This window comes from Podarcis muralis, chromosome 8, assembly GCF_964188315.1.
Source record: "Podarcis muralis chromosome 8, rPodMur119.hap1.1, whole genome shotgun sequence".
Taxonomy (NCBI): Eukaryota; Metazoa; Chordata; class Lepidosauria; order Squamata; family Lacertidae; genus Podarcis; species Podarcis muralis.
Window position 1 is genome coordinate 15,899,080 of NC_135662.1, and position 21,280 is coordinate 15,920,359.

General features: G+C 44.6%; 1 protein-coding gene across 4 annotated transcripts in view; it reads left to right on the forward strand.

The window, feature by feature from the left end:
- The window catches only part of ENPP2 (ectonucleotide pyrophosphatase/phosphodiesterase 2), an 82,014-nt gene extending 64,210 nt beyond the window's left edge, over positions 1–17,804 (forward strand). For all 4 annotated transcript variants that reach the window (XM_077932754.1, XM_028736238.2, XM_077932756.1 and 1 more), the window contains 9 exons: positions 600–687; positions 1,710–1,882; positions 3,584–3,632; positions 5,051–5,190; positions 7,709–7,844; positions 10,164–10,241; positions 12,850–12,982; positions 13,806–13,962; positions 17,125–17,804. In XM_077932754.1, coding sequence (XP_077788880.1) covers positions 600–687; positions 1,710–1,882; positions 3,584–3,632; positions 5,051–5,190; positions 7,709–7,844; positions 10,164–10,241; positions 12,850–12,982; positions 13,806–13,962; positions 17,125–17,298 — 1,128 coding nt within the window. In that variant the 3' untranslated portion in view covers positions 17,299–17,804. The remainder of the gene's footprint in view (positions 1–599; positions 688–1,709; positions 1,883–3,583; positions 3,633–5,050; positions 5,191–7,708; positions 7,845–10,163; positions 10,242–12,849; positions 12,983–13,805; positions 13,963–17,124) is intronic.
- Positions 17,805–21,280: the final 3,476 nt, after the last annotated feature.

Consider the following 21,280-nt stretch of genomic DNA (forward strand, 5'->3'; position numbering starts at 1 on the left):
GTAGCAGAATACTCGGAGGTAGCATGGCAGGTGTTGTTAGCACAAAAGTAACGTTCCTGAATTAGCTTAAAGGGTAGGCAGAATGCTTTGTCTCCCAGCTGGGTAGTAATATTGCTCTCTCTTCTCATTAGAGGTTCAGAGGGATTGTGTATTTCCATTCTTGGTGCTAAACAGCATGGGGCTGAGATTGGAAATGAAGCCTCTGGCTGCTGTTTGAGATGAGAAGCTGACATTACCTTCCTAATCCCTATTCCAGCACAGGAGTGGAAGTAGGTGGGAAGTCTCAAAGTAGAAGGCAGCATTTCCAGACGTTTTACTCAAGCACTGGAGTGGACAAGGCTGGTTATGGGGGTGGTGGTGTTTATGTGTAAGAGCATCTGGCTGCTTGTGTTTGTGACAGAGGGGAGACTACAGGTCTGGTGAGCGTGTGTGGACATTGTGTGTTTACGCGCAGACATGGGCCACAAGCAGCTGGCATGTGGCCCTCGGAAGACTGGCTTGAACATCAGCGTGGCCCTCTAGACAGCCGCTCCCAGATTACAAAATGCATTCGGCCACAATGACGCTACTGTTTCTTCTTTTCTGTCTTTCTCTCTTAGACGGTCTTTGTAGGCTACGGACCTTCGTTTAAATTCAGGGCAAAAGTGCCTCCTTTTGAGAATATAGAACTTTACAATGTGATGTGTGGTAAGTGGAAACACTCTTTCTTTCTTTCTTTCTTTCTTTCTTTCTTTCTTTCTTTCTTTCTTTCTTTCTTTCTTTCTTTCTTCCTTCCTTCCTTCCTTCCTTCCTTCCTTCCTTCCTTCCTTCCTTCCTTCCTTCCTTCCTTTCTTTCTTTCTTCTGCTCTAGGACCGCATTTTTCTTTTGAGCAGTTCTGTTGCAGGCTGAAGAGCAGAATCCAATATTGTTGCCTCTTGCAGGGCGATCTGCCATGCTTCCTTAATTCCCATTGCTCTGTCCCAGCTCCTGCCAACCTAGCAGTTTGAAAGTAAACCAGTGCAAGTAGATAAATAGGTATCGCTGCGGCGGGAAGGTAAATGGTGTTTCCGTACACTCTGGTTTCCGTCACGGTGTCCCGTTGCGCCAGAAGTGGTTTAACCCTGCTGGCCACATGACCTGGAAAGCTGTCTGTGGACAAGCGCCGGGTCCCTTGGCCTGAAAGCGATATGAGCGCCATAACCCCATAGTCGCCTTTGACTGGATGTAACTGTCCAGAGGTCCTTTACCTTTACCTTAACCTGCCCTTCAGCAAAAGTGCTTTCTGTGTGGCTGACTAACAACAACAACAACAACAATAATACCCCAGCAATAATTAAAATTCAGATAATGTCACAACGGCCAGGAGTAAAACATGGTGGCCAGGTGAAATTGGCTTAAGCAGAGATTGAAAAGATATTCACCTGATGCTGGGAAGACTGTTTCTGTCTCTCTGCCCGTCTCTCCATCATCTATCCCTTTCCACACATGCCTTGAGGCGTTGTGTGACATGCAGTAAAAACAGTTAAAAACTGCACAAGCAATAACACCAGATGAATTTAAAAACAATGCGAAGTAACAGCCATGGCAGAAACCTCTCCTAAAGAACAATTTCCTGGCGACACACCATAAGTTGCTGCCTCGGGAGACAAGGGGCCATTCAGTTTGCAGCCTTGAAAGTGCCACAGCGAGCTGGCATGCGGAACTTAGTTTCATTCTATGCACCTTCCAGATCTTCTTGGATTAAAGCCTGCTCCTAACAACGGGACCCACGGAAGCTTAAATCACCTCCTGCGGAGCAACACGTATAAGCCAGTCATGCCAGAAGAAGTTACTCGGCCGCTCTATCCTGTGGCTACAACACCTTCGTCTGACTATGACCTGGGATGCACCTGTGAGGACAAGGTAAGGCCGTGGGAAGCTCTGGCTAACAGGAAGGTCCACCAGGCAATCGCCTCTTTGAATGTCTGCTAGCAATGTCTGAAATGCTTCATGGTGACCAGTGTGTAACGTGACCTGACAAGTGATACGAATCATTCTCTCCTGGGCCGCCATTGAATGTGTCTCAGATTACCTTTAGTAGGCTGATTTTCCCACTTGCAATAAGCAATTCTCTGAACTGGTCTCCTCCCTGCTGATAATAATAATAATAATAATAATAATAATAATAATAATAATAATAATAATAATGTTTTATTTATACCCCGCCCTTCCCGGTTCAAAAACCGGGCTCAGGGTGGCTAACAACAAATTTAAAACACTTAATTATAAAAGCAGCATAAAATACAGTATAAAAACATGAATAACAATAAAATTCAAAAATCAATTAGATAATCCCCAGGGCTAGCTGGCTGAATTTGTCCTACTTGGGCCAGCGAGGAGGCCAGGGGAGAATTAGCTGTGGGGTCTCAGAGCGGGTCATCTTCATAAAATGGGAGGGAAGAGAAGGGAGATAAAAGATCAGGCTGAATTCAAATTAAAGGTCAGGCGGAATAGCTCTGTCTTACAGGCCCAGCGGAAGGAGGTTAAATCCTGAAGGGCCCTGGTCTCATGGGACAGAGTCTCATGATGATGAGTAGGAGGCAGAGAGCAAGTTCCACTCCGTAGACTGGTTGTAAGGAGATGGGCGCTGGCTGAGGTCGATCTTGCTGGGTCCAGTGGCATCCAAGAAAACTCCAAGCTGCACCCCTTCCACGGGAACCTCACTGAGTTTTTCTCAGTTTTTCTCCCTTAAAAAATACATGGGAGCTGAAGGAGGAAGATGGAAGTGTGATTCTCTGTCCCGCTTCCTGTTTCAGCTCTATGTGCCTTTCAATGATCAGGTTAATTCTACTGGATCTGACTTTTACCCAAGTTCGTTGGGAAAGTGTTGCCTGTGTGTGTGTTTTTGTTTCGGCGGGAGCAAGGGAGGCGATCAAGGGGAAGGGGAGAGTAGTCACAAAAGCAGCTGGTGCTTACAGCACTTGCTGAAAAATCCAAATGTCACCGTAAGCCCCCAAAGGTTGGTAACCCTTTGGTTTTTAAAAATCTAAGCCTTTGTATGTTTTTTTTTTTGCTGCAAAGGGAGCCAGTTTTCAAATGCTGAGATGATGTGGCATGCAGATTCCTGGAGAGATGGGGCCTGGAGTCTTGCCTAATGAAAGGTTCATGCCCGTGTCCTGCTATAAGGAGGCCTGCAGGGCAAAGCAGTTGACTTGACTGCAGCTTGAACCTTGCACAAATCCATGTGTATGGTCAGTCTTCTCAGTTTAGCTGCACGGATTGGCCTGGGCAGCCTACCAAGTAGAGAACTGTTCAGACACTCATCAAGAGAAGGCCTTAGACAAAGAACTGAGTGGATTTTTTATAACCCCTTTTGATTTGGCGTGCATGCAGAACTTTAGCAAATTCTTTCTTGTCAGTAGTTGCTTGCAAAGGGGTATAGCAGAGACGTTTCCTTACAAATTAGGAAATCTTACCCAGAGCCCTTCTGACAGGACTAGTCTTGCTTTGCAAGGTAAATATTGAGAATGGGAATAAGAGAATGTTCTCTTAGTCCAGATGCCGATCTTTTAGTTCAGCTGCCAATCTCCTATGTGCTCTCTCTGTGTTCTCTTTTTTTAATAGAATAAGTTGGACGAACTCAATCGGCGTCTTTATGTCAAAGGAACGGAAGGTGAGGACACGGGGGCCAACTCAGTAAAATGAACCATTTTATTTCTCATGCTTAGCTTACTAAACTGCCAGTTTAACATGATAAGAAACCAGCCCAGCATCTTGTGCATTTCTAACCAGGCAAATTTTGCTAGAAGTTGTTTAGGGAGCTTATGCACCCCTCACCCAAATCCCTTGCTAACTATCTGGTCCCATCTCTTCTGCCACACTTAATAGCTGCTGTGGCTGCAGTGCTATGGTAGCAGCTGGCATGAGCACTTTGATTCCCCTGGGAAATGTAATTTTATAATACTAGGTGCTGGGGAGATGCCTTGCCCGGAAGCCTGTCACTGATGGAGCAGTTCTTGCGTGTATGCGCACATGTGGAGAATCGGGGGGGGGGGGGGCATTGAGTGAGCAGAGCCTGAACCAGATAAGAATTTTTGGGTGTTGTAATACTTTCTTATATGAGGTGTGGGAGCCCAGGAATGCAAGTTGCAGCAATGCTGGCTATCTTTAGAGCACTTCTGAATGTTCAGAGGGACACCCCATGCTGTTGCATGAAAGCTTTCAACCCTGGAAAGCAGACTGATTTTAATTCCAGTGTGCTTAAAGACAGCTGTGTGTATCTTGTATTTTTTTAAAGGTGTACACAAGTAGGGTCTTGCAGACGTTGATTAGACCACGAGGTTGGTTGTAGCTCTCTGATGAGTATACACTCAGTGCCTGGAAAACCTAGGTTTGCCATGACATAATGTTTGAACAGGGGTGGAGAATCTGTGGTCCTCCAGGTGTTGGGCTCTAACTCCAACCCGCCCCAGCCGGCATGGGCTGGGATGATGGGAGTTGCAGTCCATTAACTCAGCCACAGGTTCCCTGGCCTGAAACGCCCCCTAGTCCAGTGTGGTGTAGTGGTTAAGAGCGGTAGACTCGTAATCTGGTGAACCGGGTTCGCATCTCCGCTCCTCCACATGCAGCTGCTGGGTGACCTTGGGCTAGTCACACTTCTCTGAAGTCTCTCAGCCCCACTCACCTCACAGAGTGTTTGTTGTGGGGAAGGAAGGGAAAGGAGAATGTTAGATGCTTTGAGACTCCTTTGGGGTATCAAATCCAAACTCCTCCTCCTCCTCCTCCTCCTCCTCCTCTTCTTCTTCTTCTTCTTCTTCTTCTTCTTCTTCTTCTTCTTCTTGTCAGCTTGCAGCAGAGAGGACTACCCAGTCATACTTTATGCTGCTTTGCAATTCTGCTCCCCAAATTACTGTGGAAAAGCTTCCTAGTTTTGGGTAGTGGTGCAGAGATCATAGGTGTGCCTGATTATTGTGCTTTGGGGGGGGGGTTAATTTTTATATATATATTTCTTTGCAAAGTGGCTTTTATACATGTATAAAATGTATGTGTTGTATTGCATGGGTCCCACGCACAATCTTCTGTACGTTGCAGATAACAAGCACCTTCTCTACGGTCGCCCAGCTGTTCTTTACCGTACAAAATACAGCATTTTGCACCACCACGACTTTGAAAGCGGCTACAGCGAAACATTCCTGATGCCTCTCTGGACGTCCTACACTATTTCAAAGCAGGTGACTGTTTTCCTGAATCTCTTAATGCATCCTATCAGACACATCATTGACTTGGCTGGATTGGTAAAGAAAAAAACAATTTATACATGTTGTATATGCGATATAACATTGTGCCACCAGATGGTGATGTGAAGCCCTGTTTTTCTCTACCTATTTTCCCTGTTTAAATTTACAACGCTTTAAACTGAAACACTTCTTTGATGTGTCTAGATCCAGCCCGTGTTTAAGCAGCAGGAGAATATTTTTTTTCTTCCATACAGTATTACATTTGAATTGTGGACCTTTATGCCATTGCCAAAGTCCTAAAGGCGAACATTGCAAATGAGCAAATAATGAAGGCATGTTTTGCATTGAGAGAGAGAGATTAGTTGGCACGATTGATTTGTACAGCACCTTCTGCCTAGGTAGAACTTTACTGAATAGCACAGAGGTCGCCCTCTGGCCTGAGCAGCATTCAGTCCACATTTTGACAGAGAAAAGGACAAGGGAGGAAGGGAGGACAGAGGCAAGGAGTAATTGGGAGGGAGCTTTTTAAGGACACAATGCCATTCTAAGGGCATATTTCCTCCTTGAGGGTTTTTTTAAAAATGCCTTTTGTTGTTTAGTCGTCTTAGTCATGTTCGACTCTCCGTGACCCCATGAACCAGAGCATGCCTTGGAAACTCTCACTTTCTTCTCAAAGCTTCTCCTTTTTTTATGTCCATGGAGTTTTCTTGGCAAAATACTGGAGTGGTTTGCCAGTTCCTTCTCCAGGTGGATCACATTTAGTCTAAACTCTCATCTACGACCTGTCTGCCTTGGGTGGCCCTGTATGGCATAGCTCAGAGCTTCTTTGAGTTATTCAAGCCCCTTCGCCACAACAAAGCAGTGATCCAGGAAGGGGTTAGGATGCCTACTTGGGTCCAAAACACAGGAACAGCCCAACGTGTGTTCCATGGACTTCAGGAGCAAAACTAGAAGGAGGCCCCCATTTACTGAGTCAGACCATTGGTGTATCTGGCTCAGTATAGCATTGGCAGAGGCTGCCCAGGGTTTCAGGCAGGGAGTCTTTGCCAGCCCTACCTGGGAGATTCCGGGGATTGAACCTGGGACCTTCTGCATGCAAAGGAGATGCTCTGCCACTAAGCTATGGCCCCCTTCCCCCAAAGACTACCCTCCATTTCTGTAAGCAGAACGCGACTGAAAGGGTTTGCCCTTCTTGGAAGCATTTAGCTAGCAAGTGCCTCTCCCCTTATGAACCAACACACGGACCCTGCAATCATCCTCCAAGGCTCTTCTTCATGTGCCTCTTCCATGAGAAGTCCAGAGGGTGGCAACACAAGAATGGGCCTTTTCTGCGGTGGCTTCCCATTTGGGGAATGCTCTCCCCAAAGAGGCTCACTGGGCACCTTCATTGCATACCTTTAGGCTCCAAGCGAAAACATTCCTCTTCTCCCAGGCCTTTGGCTAATTACAGAATCTATGGCCTTTTAAACTCTGTGTGTGGGTGGGTGGGTGGGTTTGGGGTAGGGTATCGTTTTTGTTTGTTACTATGTTACATATTTTTTTTTTTCATTTTAACATTGTAAACCGCCCTGTGATCCTTGAATGAAGAGCAGTATAGGGATCTGATCATAGCTGTCAACCGTCCCTTATTTGGCGGGAAACTCCCTTATCCCAGCGCCGTGTCCCGCTGCTGTCCCTTATTGATGATGTCCCTTAAATTTCCCGGGTTTCAAAGGAAGCAGCTCCTCTCCCTCCCTCCCTGCTGGCCAGGGAGGAGGGAGGCTCCAACTGTGTTGCTTGGCTGCGTTGCTCACCCAATAAGGAGTCTAAGAACGACTGGGGGTGGAGCTTGCATGCCTTGTGCCGATCAAATTGGCCGTGTTGCCTTTGCTCAGCGCTTCCCAGCGGAAAGGTGACGGTGGTTTTCCTTGCTGCATCCCCTTTGCCGGGTTGCTGCGCTGTGGGAACCACCGCTTGAGGCTTCATTTGGCTGCTGGCTGGGCTTTCTGCCTTTGGCTCGGAGGGGCTCAGAAGTTGAACATACCTGTGCCTGGAAAATCCCTTATTTTGGCTGCTGATCCCTTATTTTCAAGGCTGCTGGTCCCTTATTTTCAAATCTGTAAGTTGGCAGCTATGGATCTGATAAATGAATAAATTTGTGGGTAACAGGTTTCTGGGTTTTTAGTCTAATCCAACAGGGCTTTCTTCCTGTACTCCAGGGTGCGAGACGGGGAATTGGGTTTGCATTGCATATCTAAGTACGAAACATGCAAGAGAATAGGCTCTTTTAAGAAGTGGTGCACTTGGGTCAGTCTTTTTCTGAACAACAATGGAAGAGTAGGCATTAGATTTCTGTGCTTGCTAGGGGATCCAGAAGCTCCACATTTTCCTGCTGAGAAATTCTGAATATTAAGCAGCATCTAAGTAAATGAAATAAACAGGAGTATTTCTCCTCCTCCTCCTCCGCCTCCTCCTCCTCCTCCTCCTCCTCCTCCTTCTCCTTCTCCTTCTCCTTCTCCTTTTTTCAATGCAGGCAGAGGTGCCTGGAGCCACAGAGCAGCTGGCCAACTGTGTGAGGCCTGACCTACGCATCTCTCCAAGCAATAGTCAGAGCTGCACGGCCTACAGAGTGGACAGACAAATGTCTTACGGATTCCTTTTCCCTCCCCGTAAGCTTAAATTTGGATATAGTGCACGGCGGCTACAGATTCTGACGCTCGCTGGCCATCTGTGCCAGTCCAAATGATGGTGATGGAACCTGAACAGGGCTCCAAACAAGGGGAAGCAAATGCATATGGGAGAGAACTCGCTGCTTTTGGTTGCTGCTGTTCTCACAAGCTGCTTCATAAGCTTGAGCAGCAGCAGGTCTCTTTCAGTTTAATATCCTCCCAAGTGATCTCAGGTGATGCTGAGCACACACATACTCTTCCCAGTGCAGAGTTCTGTGAAACCCTGCATCCTCTAACACTAGCTTGAGATGATGTTAATTTACCAAAAGTAAATCTGATTTATTTTATGTTACCTCTCGGTCTTCTGTTCCTTGGTACCAAGGTATATTTAGCACTGTCCCTTTAGGGATACAATATTATTTCAGCATTATACTATTGTTTTGCTGGTGGTGTGAAAAAATCTATTCTGCAATCAGACCCAGGTACATGCCACAGAAAGGAAGAAGTAGGGAGGTGCAGATTTCATGCAGCAGCAGAAAAACCTGAACCCAGAAAAACGCGCCCAGGGGGTCCATGGCGTCAGGGCAACCCAGTCAGATGGGCAGGGTACTTATCATCATCATCATCACCACCACCACCACCTGCCAGGGGACTCACCTATCTTGTTAATTGCACAGTGAATTAACCCCCCCCCCCCAAATAAATCTTTGTCATTTTTGCGTGGTAATATCACAAATTTTGTGGTCTGTTTTTCGTATACCTAAAATCCTTTGCTTATTAGGGTCTACCCCACATTTTATTCAAAAAAAATGCTTTGCACAGGTAGAAGGTGGAAAGATAACTCCTTAGGATCCCTTCCCCCCCAAATTTTAAGATACTATGCTGGTTGTATTGGGTACATACACGCTTTTGCTGATCTTGCAGTTCCTATACTGGAGACTAAAAGGAGCTAATGTATAGGGGGAAAGAGGGGGTTTCTAACTGGATCTGTGATGGGGGCAAAGGATTAACCCCCCCTTCCACAGTCCAGCTCCACCTCCCCCTGTCAATTGCCCCAACTATTTAGGTGTGAATTTTAGTCCCTTCTACTGTGGCGCTGTGGGTTAAACCACAGAGCCTAGGACTTGCTGATCAGAAGGTTGGCAGTTCGAATCCCCACAATGGGGTGAGCTCCCATTGCTCGGTCCCTGCTCCTGCCAACCTAGCAGTCGAAAGCACGTCAAAGTCCAAGTAGATAAATAGGTACCACTCCAGCGGGAAGGTAAACGGCATTTCCGTGCGCTGCTCTGGTTCGCCAGAAGCGGCTTAGTCATGCTGGCCACATGACCCGGAAGCTGTACGCCGGCTCCCTCGGCCAATAAAGCAAGATGAGCACTGCAACCCCAGAGTCGGCCACAATTGGACCTAATGGTCAGGGGTCCCTTTACCTTTTTACTATGGCAAACATTGCATTTAGCTTGGCTGTCTGTGTTTTGTGGCCAAAAGGAGTCCTTTTCCAGTGGACCAAGAACCAGCCAGTACTGTGTGTGCAGAGGCCTGGCCTTTATAGAGTCCAGGTGTGCCAACTTGGCCCCGCGACTGTGGATACCTGGGGTGCCACACTGCATGCATTGCCCTGGCGCTGAAATTTGTGGTTGCCCGGCCCCTTCATGGGGATTTTTGTGGGTGGGCAGGTACCCAGAGCCCCAGGGAGTTGGCACTTAGGCCAGAGTCTTTGAACGAGTTAAAGGAAGAGAAGCTCTACTTGCGAAGGCATTACCTACTAGCCCCTGGGATTAAATGGCTATACTGTCCTCTTGTCTTAGGAAGAGCACACAGAAGTCACAGAGAAGCATGCACGCATAACCAAATATCGGAAAGAGTGTCATCTCAGGTGTTAAGGTCATCAGAAGGGGTTCTCTTGGTGGTTGCACCCAGGGATTTCTGGAAGTGGTGGCTGTTGCCCAGGGCATTTTCTGTGGCAGCCTCTGAGCTGTGGAGTCCCTGCCCCACAGACGTGTATCTGACACCTTCCTTACGTAGTTTTCATATGACATTTGTCTTGTCCTTTAACAACTCATTTATCTATTTGTTTTTAACAGATTTTTATATTGCATTTTTTCTATTGTAGCCTCTTCTGGGACCTTATGAAGGGTAGAGGGATACTCAAGAGACCATCACTATTTGTGGGTGTGAGGGGGGAAAGAGGGCTAGATCAACGCTCTCCCCTGTCAATGTTTTCTCCAAGTACGGGGGATATCTGTCCTTGCAGCGTCTCAGTAGATACCATATCCACCAATATAAAGTAATCCCGACAGAAGGTATCTTTTTCTCTTTCAGAACTCAGTTCCTCAGCAGATGCAAAATACGATGCTTTTCTAATAACGAATGTCATTCCTATGTATCCTGCCTTCAAAAGTACGTACCTGGTTCTGAACTGCATTGGTAAAACTCTGCTTCTGGCTCTTCGGTGCATGTGCCTTCCTTCAGAGAGGCAGTGAATAAGGAAAATAACTCATTTAGGGTGCAAGTTCTCTCCACGGGGCTTAAAAGTTGTGTGAGAACTTACTAGGTCTTAAACCCCAGCATCTACTTTCAATGCCAGGGCAGAATACTAGGGGAAAATGAGTCTACCTGGTAATTTCATCTACCTGGTAATTTCAGTGTGCACCAGGAAGCAGGGAAAGATCAGATTGTGAGTGCATGTTTTACATCAGTACATTTAATGTTACGTTTTAACAGTACCGTTCACAAACCTTCTCATAACTGTAAAGTTCATGGAAGCATCAATCATAAAAATCTACCCAGCTATGAGTTTATGAGGGGTATTTGCATGCTACCCCATAATGGAATTTGATTTATTAGCAGCTTGCAATAAATAAATAAAATTAGCCATAAAATCAAACTACAGAAACAAACATCTCAAAACTGTCTTCCACTGCCCAAAATTAAAACATAGATTTAAAACTTAGCTGCCCCCATCTGACTACATAAGTTTGTGTACAAGGCCTGCTCTTTATGTGCCACTGAAAAGACCACAGAAATGGTACCAGGCAAGGCTCCCTAGGAAAGCTATTCTATAACCAAGGTGCCATTACTGAAAAGGCCCTCTCCCTGGTAACTATCTGCCTCACTTTTCTTGGGAGCTCCACCCAGAGCACAACCTAGGAAGAGGATCTTAAGGTTTGGGTAGGTATATTTGAGAGAAGGCAGTCTTTAAGTAACCTTTTCCCAAGCTCTTAATGGCTTTAAATTGGGCCCAGAAACAGACTATGAATACAAAAACCAACATCATGCAAACCGGAAATAATAATAATAATAATAATAATAATAATAATAATAATAATAAATAATTGTTGTTTATATGCCTCCCATCTGATGGGGTTGCCCCAGCCATTCTGGGCAGCTTCCAACAAATTAAAACATCATACACAGTAGAACATCAAACATTAAAAAATTCCGTATACAGGGCTCCCTTAAGGTGTCTGCTGAGAAGGAGGCGCCCTGAGCTGAAGAAGACAGCAGAGGCACTCCTCCAGATGAATTGTTTATTTGAGCATTCATCCTAATTTGCTTGCACAGAAGCTATATGCCTTCCTGTCAATCAGTTGCCGTCCCATACTTTTTAATGTGCTTCCCCATCACTTTCCTAACTGCAAGAAGCCTAGATTATTATTTTTTACAAGTGGATTTGATGTGACTGAGCACTTTTAAACCACTTGAATTGCAAAACCGTGAGTTTCCAGTGTGCAATTTAATCCCTCCCTAGGAACGCCGACAGACTGGCAGCGACTCATGAGCGAGTCTGTAAAAGCCTTGGTGCCTAAATGGGGCCATTGTAGGCACTGCTTGCCTGCGGAAAGCATCCTAAAAAAACACAAAAAACAGCACAGGGCAAATAGCATGATCCACCTAAAAGCACAATGTTGGGGAGCTGCAGTTGGCATCTACGTGTGCTTGCATGCGTAAGGTCACGTGTAAGGGCAGCAAAAGAATCCCATCCTGTTTTTGTAGACAAGAACAATGTGATATCTGTGTGGTGCCCATTGCAATGCCAGTCTCAGAGTGGCACTGTGTATTTCCTTTGTTTTGGACTGGCCAGAGGGAGGGAATTGAGAGAACAAAACATGGGAGCAGGAAAATAAAAATGAAAACAGAAAAAAATAAAATGAATTTGTATGATCTGCTGATCTTGGATACTTGACCCAAAAGCATGGGAAGTGAATCTTTGAATACTGTGCCAGGTTATTGAATATGAATGCATAAACACAGAATTGGTGCACTATGTTTTTAAAAAGAATTGTCCTTGAGAATTATGGTTTTTATTAAAAGTTTTCAACGTAAAATACAATAAAAGCCAAACTAATCTAGAGAAAAGAAATATGAAATATGAAAAGGGAGAAAATAAAGGAAGAGGAAGAAAAGAAGAGGAGGTAAATACAAGGCCCTTTATCACAATTATAACTTAACCCTTATTCCACACACAGAAGAGTGATACCTTCCAACTCTCACCTGGGAGCTTCCCCCTCTTCTCCCAGCTTGGGAGGTGCTCTTCGCTCTGCCCCTCATTCAGGGCTCTTCATCGTCTGCCAATCCCCTTCCTGTGTGCATCTTCATTAATCCAAGATAGAAGACTTCAAAAAAATCAAAGCATAAATAAATGCATATACAGTGGTACCTCGGGTTACAGACACTTCAGGTTACAGACTCCGCTAACCCAGAAATAGTACTTCAGGTTAAGAACTTTGCTTCAGGGTGAGAACAGAAATCGTGCTCCGGCGGCGTGGCCGCAGCAGGAGGCCCCATTAGCTAAAGTGGTAACTCAGTTTAAGAACAGTTTCAGGACCCCCAGAATGAATTAAGTTCTTAACCTGAGGTACTACTGTAGAATCAACAGAAGTTTCTCTTTCTTAATCCACATGAGAAGTGACTTTTATAAACCACATTTCCTCTTATTGCTTTTAAAGATAATTCTCTCTCTCTCTCTCTCTCTCTCTCTCTCTCTCTCTCTCTCTCTTAAATTCAGAGGTGTGGAATTACTTTCAACGGGTTTTGGTGAAGAGATATGCCATTGAGCGGAACGGAGTCAACGTTATAAGTGGCCCGATCTTTGATTACGACTTCGATGGTTTGCATGATACGCCAGACAAGATAAAGCTGTAAGAATCTTCTCCTCTAGGCTGGAGTATCTTTTGAATGCCAACCTAGGAGTTGAACTGAACACTGAGACTTAGCTATGCATGCATAAAGTTAAAGTACCCCTGACCATTAGGTCCAGTCGCGGATGACTCTGAGGTTGCGTGTTCATCTTGCTCTATAGGCTGAGGGAGCTGGTGTTTGTCTACAGACAGTTTTTCCGGGTTATGTGGCTAGCATGACTAAGCCGCTTCTGGAGAACCAGAGCAGTGCATGGAAATGCCGTTTACCTTCCCGCCAGTGTGGTGTAGTGGTTAGGAGCAGTAGTCTCATAATCTGGGGAACCGGGTTCGTGTCTCCGCTCCTCCACATGCAGCTGCTGGGTGACCTTGGGCTAGTCACACTTCTTTGAAGTCTCTCAGCCCCACTCACCTCACAGAGTGTTTGTTGTGGGCGAGGAAGGGAAAGGAGAATGTTAGCCGCTTTGAGACTCCTTAAAGGGAGTGAAAGGTGGGATATCAAATCCAAACTCTTCTTCTTCTAACATACCTGTTTCCTTATGTGTGTGAAGAGGATTTTGCCATCATTCTAGAAGGAACCTTCCAAGTGTTGTTGAACTCCCAAACCCTCAGCATTCCTGCTGGCCATGATAGCCGTTGAAGTCCAACAACATATTCTGGAAAACCTAGTATCCCAACTTTTGTTGCAAAAACTTGATATACTATAAGTCCTTTTTAATAGGTAGCTGAACTGGGGGCTGTTATTTACCCAAAATCTGTTTCAACACGTCCTTTAGGTATGTTTGTAATTTTAAAAAATAACCAAAACCCCTCTCCTTTCTTCTAGGTATGTGGAAGGAAGTTCAATCCCAGTCCCAACCCATTACTATAGTATTATAACAAGTTGTTTAGATTTCACTCAGCCAGCTGACAAGTGTGATGGACCACTGTCTGTTCTGTCATATATATTCCCACACCGTCCAGACAATGACGAGAGCTGCTTTGTAAGTTCGAACAGATACCTTTGCTTTCTTTTCTTCTGAAACCAGGAAACAGGAAGAAAAGAGGGAGTAACTTCCAGTCTTGTTCGGCTGCAGTGATGTTCTGTCTCTTTGTTCTACCTGATGCAGGTCAGGAATTCTGTAATTAAGCTAAAAGTCCAAAAAGTGAAACTTCCAGCCCATGCTTTGGAGGTGCGGAATTTCGCTCTTTTGCATTTTGGTGCAGGGGGGGGGGGGGCATATGGGGTGAATTTCAGAGGATGGGAAGCAAAATTTGCTGACACATCACCTGCTTTTCAGATGTTGGTGTCCAGTGTGTATTCGTTTAATCCTGAAAGAGAAAAGAAATAGGAAAGAGCTGTATTCATATTTCATAAATCGGAATTAAAACTTTATCCCAGATAAAGTTTATTCCCACTTCAAATTTTAATTTGTTTTGACATTTGTTGTCAAATTGGAAAATCATTGAGAACAATGAAACAAATGTGACTGCAGTGAACATGGTTTGAAATGAATGTAATGACCAAATACTGAAACAGAAGCAGGGTTTAATAATGGGAAGAATTGATGCCACAAGAACAGCAGCAATCTTATATGCCCAAAGTTCTAATAACCTGAGAATTATCCAGCACCAATTTGAATAATTCAGGGTGATAAATTGTGAATGTTCACAAACATGGCCAACCAGGTTGAAAACAACAAGAAATGACTTTCTCTTTCTCTCTTTCTCTTTCTCAGTAAAGCATGTTAAATCACTGAACTATGCAAAAGTATGCAGTTCATTAATTTCTATATACAGGCAACTCTGAATTTACGTGGGGGTTACGTTTTGGGGATGGTACATAAAGCCAAAATTGCCAATAGTCAAAACACATTGGGTGCCGTGGCGGGTGGGATGACCAACATATATATATATATATATATATATATATATATATATATATATTTGCATTTCCAGATGTTGTTAGACTGCAGCTTCTATCATCCAGCAGGCCAATGGTCAAGAATGATGAAAGTTGCAGTCCAACAACATCTGGGGAACCAAGACTGGGAAAGGCTGCTTTTGAGATGTAAGACTCCCAAGGAACACAGGTAAGCAATCACAGACTACTTAACACTGTAAGTACTCTGGGCTTGCTTACCTGTGTTCCTCACAAGTGATGCTTATTAAGCCTATTTACACAGCAGAAGAGTTCCATTGTGAAAACAGGCGTAGGAAGCCATATTTGCCATCTGCTTCTGTTGATTTAAACATGTAGAGATTTGCACTCAGCTTCTTTCCGATGGGAACAGTTTGGTATGTGTGTCTCTCCTCTAAGCAATCTTAAGGGCTTGGATGAACCATTTAACACATCCATACTTGGCTAGAGAGGTGCTACTTCTTCACAATTAATCATTGCAAATAGTAGCAATCATCTCTAGAGTGCTATCAGTAAAGAGGAGAAGAAGTAAAGTCATTTCTCAAGGGGAGAGGAGAGGTAAAAAGGGATGAAGGCCAATGCAGTTTATAGACTTTCTAATAACAAATTGTAAGTTGTGTGTGTGTGAAAGAGAGGTGTATACACACTTGTACAAGTATAATGTATGCAAGGTATATTTTGAGCAGAGGGTCAGAAAAGAGCAGGTATTTAACTGTTCTATTTGCTGGTGGTTTGTTGTTTAAAACAACCCCCTTTCACAAACGCAGAACTGTGTGTCCCCCCCAAATATGTTTGCTTGTGTGTGCTTTTACGGAGGCGAGCAGAAAACAGCAAGCAGGGGAAAAGGGCAAAGCAACCCTTTTCTTCCTGCCAGACCTCTCTTTTAAAATATCAGTAGTTGGAGCAGGTGGTGCAGGTTTTCTGGGGAAAATATTTTATTTTCAGTTTGCATCAGGGTTAACATTCTGATGTCCTGGAATGGCGGGCAGGGGAAAATATTTGACTCATAAAACAATGTCTTAAATATGTGAAATATACTTGGAGTCCTGTAGTGATTTCATGCTCTTTATTGCAGCTTGTAAAACAGTGATTGAATTGCCCCCCAAACCTCAGGCTTTTATATACATTATTTACACAATGAGTCCCATCTGATTGGCTGATTCTGCTTCCCTCCTGGAGCCTGATTGGTCTTTTCCTGTAGGCCAATCAGTTGTTGCATTCTACGATCCTACCAGCCTAACAGGCTGATTAACTTCCTCCTGGAGCCTGATTGGTCTTTTCCTGCAAGCCAATCAGTTGTTGCATTCTAGGATCCTACTTGCCTATTGTTCTAGGATCCAAGCTTAGTACATAGCAATATGTAACTGCTCTGGATTTTCAAGATAGTTTCAAATGACACTGCACCACCTGGTGGCTGCGTACAACCTTCCAATATGGCATTTCCATCCATGTGGGGAGCCAATTGCTTTCTGTAGGGCCACTCTGGGCGGCTTCCAACAAAATATTAAAATACAGTAATGCATCAAACATTAAAAGCTTCCCTTTTAATGCCTTCAGATGTCTTCAGACGTCTGCCTTCAGACGTCTGCCTTCAGATGTTTTCTAAAAGTCTGGTAGTTGTTGTTCTCTTTGACATCTGGTGGGAGGGCGTTCCACAGGGCGGGTGCCACTACCGAGAAGGCCCTCTGCAAATTCCTGCATTTGCAGGGGCTTGAACTAGATCACCCTCACGATCCCTTCCAATTCTACAGCTCATGGGTAGGGAAACTAAGGCCCGGGGGCCAGATCCGGCCCAGTCGCCTTCTAAATCCGGCCTGCGGACGGTCCGGGAATCAGCTTGTTTTTACATGAGTAGAATGTGTCCTTTTATTCAAAATGCATCTCTGGGTTATTTGTGGGGCATAGGAATTTGTTCATTTCCCCCCAAAAAATATAGTCCGGCCCCCCACAAGGTCTGAGGGACAGTGGACCGGCCCCCAAGTTTGCTGACCCCTGCTACAGCTCTACGATTCTATGAGACGCCAACTTTCCCTGCGGGTTCTTCTTAACAAATTGCAAACCCTCTGTTTATAAAGACCATAGCTTAAGTAAAATAAATTATGGAATGCTCACTTTAAGAAGGGAGAGTGCATGTTTGAATGAACAAATGAAACTTTATTTGCATCTGCCATCGGCCATAGCAACAAAAGAACATTGTGGTATATACAGAACAAAATAAAATAGTCACATTGCCTTTCCATTCCAGAACTCCTCCGAGGACGAGTCCCGGTGGGTTGAAGACCTATTGAAAATGCACACCGCCAGAGTACGCGACATTGAGCAGCTCACAAGCTTGGATTTCTTCCGGAAGACCAGCCGAAGCTACACAGAAATCCTCTCTTTAAAGACATACCTGCATACATTTGAAAGCGATATTTAACCTTCCTCTTTAAACTCAGCCCATCCATCCTCTCATGAAGTGGTGTATATTTTTATATTATATTTATTAATTTGAAACAGGACATTAAAATTATTAGTCGTATTTTTTGTTTGTTTGTTAATCTTGCATCAAATCTTAAAATATATTAAAGTCTTGTGTCAGTTGTTTTTGATTTTATTTTATTTTTAACGTAGGGTGTATGCTTTGGTCTCTCCCTGTCTGCCCTCCCTCGCCCCCAAGCTGAGATTTTTTGAGTGCTTGCTGACACTCAAGTCTCTTGGTCAAAGCTTTTTCAAATGGTGCTTCAGAGTTGATTAATTACTTGGAGGAAACCTTTTAATTTTTCCAGCACTCCCTTACCTTCTGGTTTTTTGTTTGTTTTTTGTTTAGTCCTGTACTGTGTATCAAACATGTAAAATGACAATTACTGTTAACTATGTGATAGACATATTTAAGCTCCATAGAGAATAGAAACTTAAATATAATAAAACCACACATTCAGGTTTTTTTACTTTGTGTTCCTTTCTCGCACAGCGTTTTGAAATTCTGGATGTCAGATTCTTTTCCCTTAGGTTGGGTTTCCAGCCTGCTACTCTGCGGCTCCAACAGGACATAAACTTACTGCATGGACTTAAATATGACCCTCTAGTTTTAAATGCAACAGACTGAACATCCGTGGAAAAATTAAATTAATTCAGGTAACATGGTGAGATCAGAGGGTGGAGCTATAATGCCCTAACCCAGGCTTGGCCCTCCAGATGTTTTTGGCCTACAACTCCCATGATCCCTAGCTAGCAGGACCAGTGGTCAGGGATGATGGGAATTGTAGTCTCAAAACATCTGGAGGGCCGAGGTTGAGGAAGCCTGCCCTAAATGCTTTGAAATGCTGCTGTCACTCTCAAGAAGCCCTGCCCAGGGATAGGGGGATAAATTTGATTCAATTCACATTCATAGACAAATCTCTACCTAATTCACACTTCCCAAACCATTACGTGAACCAAAATGCAGCCATCTTTGAAATGTGCACTTCTCTGAATTCTGAGGTGCAAGTTACCCAGCACAAGGAATATTTATAAAATTACATATATTAGGGTAAAGTGAGCATAAAAGTACACGTGTTAGTAAAAAGAACCTACAAAAATGCATTATATTGTGCAAACTTTCCTTTGCCATACTGTGCATGTTGAGAGAAATTAGTACTAAAATGCTGATGAAGTTTAACAGGGATTTGGTTTTTTAATTTTTTTAAAAAAAGTTTGTGAACCAATGTGGAGAACTGGATTTCAGAGTGAAGAAACCAAGACAGACAAATTCACTCATCCCTAATATAGAAGGGCACCCTAATTCCTTCATGCAGAGCAAATCCTGGGTTTGCTGGAACTTGACGGGACCTGATATACAGTGGTACCTCGGGTTACATACGCTTCAGGTTACATACGCTTCAGGTTACAGACTCCGCTAACCCAGAAATAGTACCTCGGGTTAAGAACTTTGCTTCAGGATGAGAACAGAAATTGTGCTCCGGCAGCGCAGCAGCAGCAGGAGGCCCCATTAGCTAAAGTGGTGCTTCAGGTTAAGAACAGTTTCAGGTTAAGAACGGACCTCTGGAACGAATTAAGTACGTAACCAGAGGTAGCACTATATTGCCATGTGTCCCTAATCCAGCCTGCCTACGTTTTCCTCTGGCCATGCTTGCCATGGCATTCAGAAGGTGGGGAATGTGGACCTCAAGTTGAAAAAGATTCCTTGCCACGGTCCTACCAGGAATGATCCAGTTCAGCCCTCCAGCTACCTGGGGAAGGAACTGAATAGTGATGTTTAGGGCTCCTGGGTAAGAGGATGCAAGAAGTGAGGAAATAGCACCCATATTTCTTTCCAATGCTCCTGAAGCCCTACCCTGCTGTGGTGTGCTTCAAGGCTCAAAATGGCGGCTAGCCATGAGGGGAGTTTTCTAGAGAATGGGAAATAGGATCTCTGTCCCCCTTTATCCTTGCAACCACGCTCACTATTGTGCTGTCTATGACCTCCGTGTTGCAGATCCACTTAACCCTTATTCCTTCAGGATACTGTCCATCCCTCGTTCCTTTTAAACTTGTTTCCATTTTCTCTTCTGTACTTGACACCCTCAACATTTTGTCAGCCCAGGAAGCAACTGGATACAGGCCCTTAAAATAATAATAATAATAATAATAATAATAATAATAATAATATACAAACCAACATTCTCAGAGTATGTGAAAACCATGGTTTGTTTCATGTGCCCTGCTTGCAAATTGATAAGCACTTCACTATATAAACTTGATATTCTGACGGAAGTTTTAGTGGAAGCTTTACCTGCAGCAATTGCATGTTGATTGCCCTCTTAAAAGACAAAGTCCAGCAACTGGAGGAACGTGTAGCTACGCTCCAAAGAATTAGAGAGCTGGAACTCTTCTTGGAAGCAACAGAGCACACCGTCTCCACCAAGGAAGAGACAGGGGACTCCCCTGAGAAGGTGGCTAGTTCACCAACACAGGAGTCAGATATATGGAGAAACGTGACTCAAAGAAGTAGGAGGCCCAGGGTTCGCTCTGATTGTTTAGAAATACGCAATCGCTTTGAGGTCCTTTCCCCTAGCATGGAAGACGAAGAGCAGACTCCATTTGAGGATCTCTCCCTCATTACAGTCGATCAGGTATATGAAGACGAGGAGCAAAGGCAGTCCTCTGGGAATGTCCAGGCGACCTTGGAACCGACAGCTCACAGAAGAACCCCGACCAGACCTAAGAGGAGGCGTGTAGTGGTGATAGGGGATTCCCTACTGAGGGGAACAGAAGCAGTGATCTGTGGGCCTGACAAGATGTCTCGGGAAGTGTGCTGTCTCCCCGGGGCTAAGATCCAAGATGTAACTGAACGACTGCAAGGAATCATAAAACCCACTGACAAATACCCCTTCCTCTTGGTTCATGTGGGAACCAATGACACTGCAAGCAATAGCCTCCAGAAGATCAAAAGAGATTACGAGGCTCTGGGCAGGAAATTGAAGCAATTAAATGCACAAATTGTCATCTCATCTGTCCTCCCAGTTGAACGACGTGGCCCAGGGAGAGAGGGAAAAATAGTGGAAGTGAACAACTGGCTTCGCAAATGGTGCAAACAGGAACGGTTTGGATTCTTAGATCACGGAATGCAGTTTCTTGAAGATGGACTTCTGGCAAGCGATGGGCTGCACCTCACAACGGTTGGGAGGAATGTTTTTGCAAAAAATCTCAGAAACCTCATCAGGAGGGCTTTAAACTGACTAATGTGGGGGAGGGAGACAGTGCTCCTGAAGGTAGGAGTCTATCAATTGATGAAGATGATCATCCAAATGTCATAGACCGAATGGAGCAAAGAGCATGCAGACCTAGTGGTGGGAGGAGAAAATCCTTAAATAAGAGACACGGGGGAATGATTAATGGACTTCAATGTCTGTACACTAATGCGCAAAGCATGGGAAATAAACAAGATGAGCTTGAGCTCCTGGTACAGCAAACTACCGTATTTTTCGCTCTATAACACGCACCTGACCATAACACGCACATCGTTTTTAGAGGAGGAAAACAAGGGAAAAAATATTCTGAATGAAACAGTGGACGTATCATTTTTGTGCTTCATGCTGTGGCCACAGACATGTGATCTGATGGTGAATTTGGGGTGACCCAATGCAAAAATCCTGAGAATCCCTGTGGATCCATGCTTTGTAACCACGTTTTTGCACCATTGCAGCCCCAGGCAACAGTGGGTGCGTGATTTTTTTGGGGGGGCAGGCTGTAGCCATGGACATGCTATGTGCTCTGATGGTGAATTTTGGCTGACCCAATGCAAAGATCCTGAGGATCCATGTGGATCCATGCTTTGTAACCACGTTTTTGCACCATTGCAGCCCCAGGCAACAGTGGGTGCATGATTTTTTTTTGGGGGGGGGGACAGGCTGTAGCCATGGACATGCTATGTGCTCTGA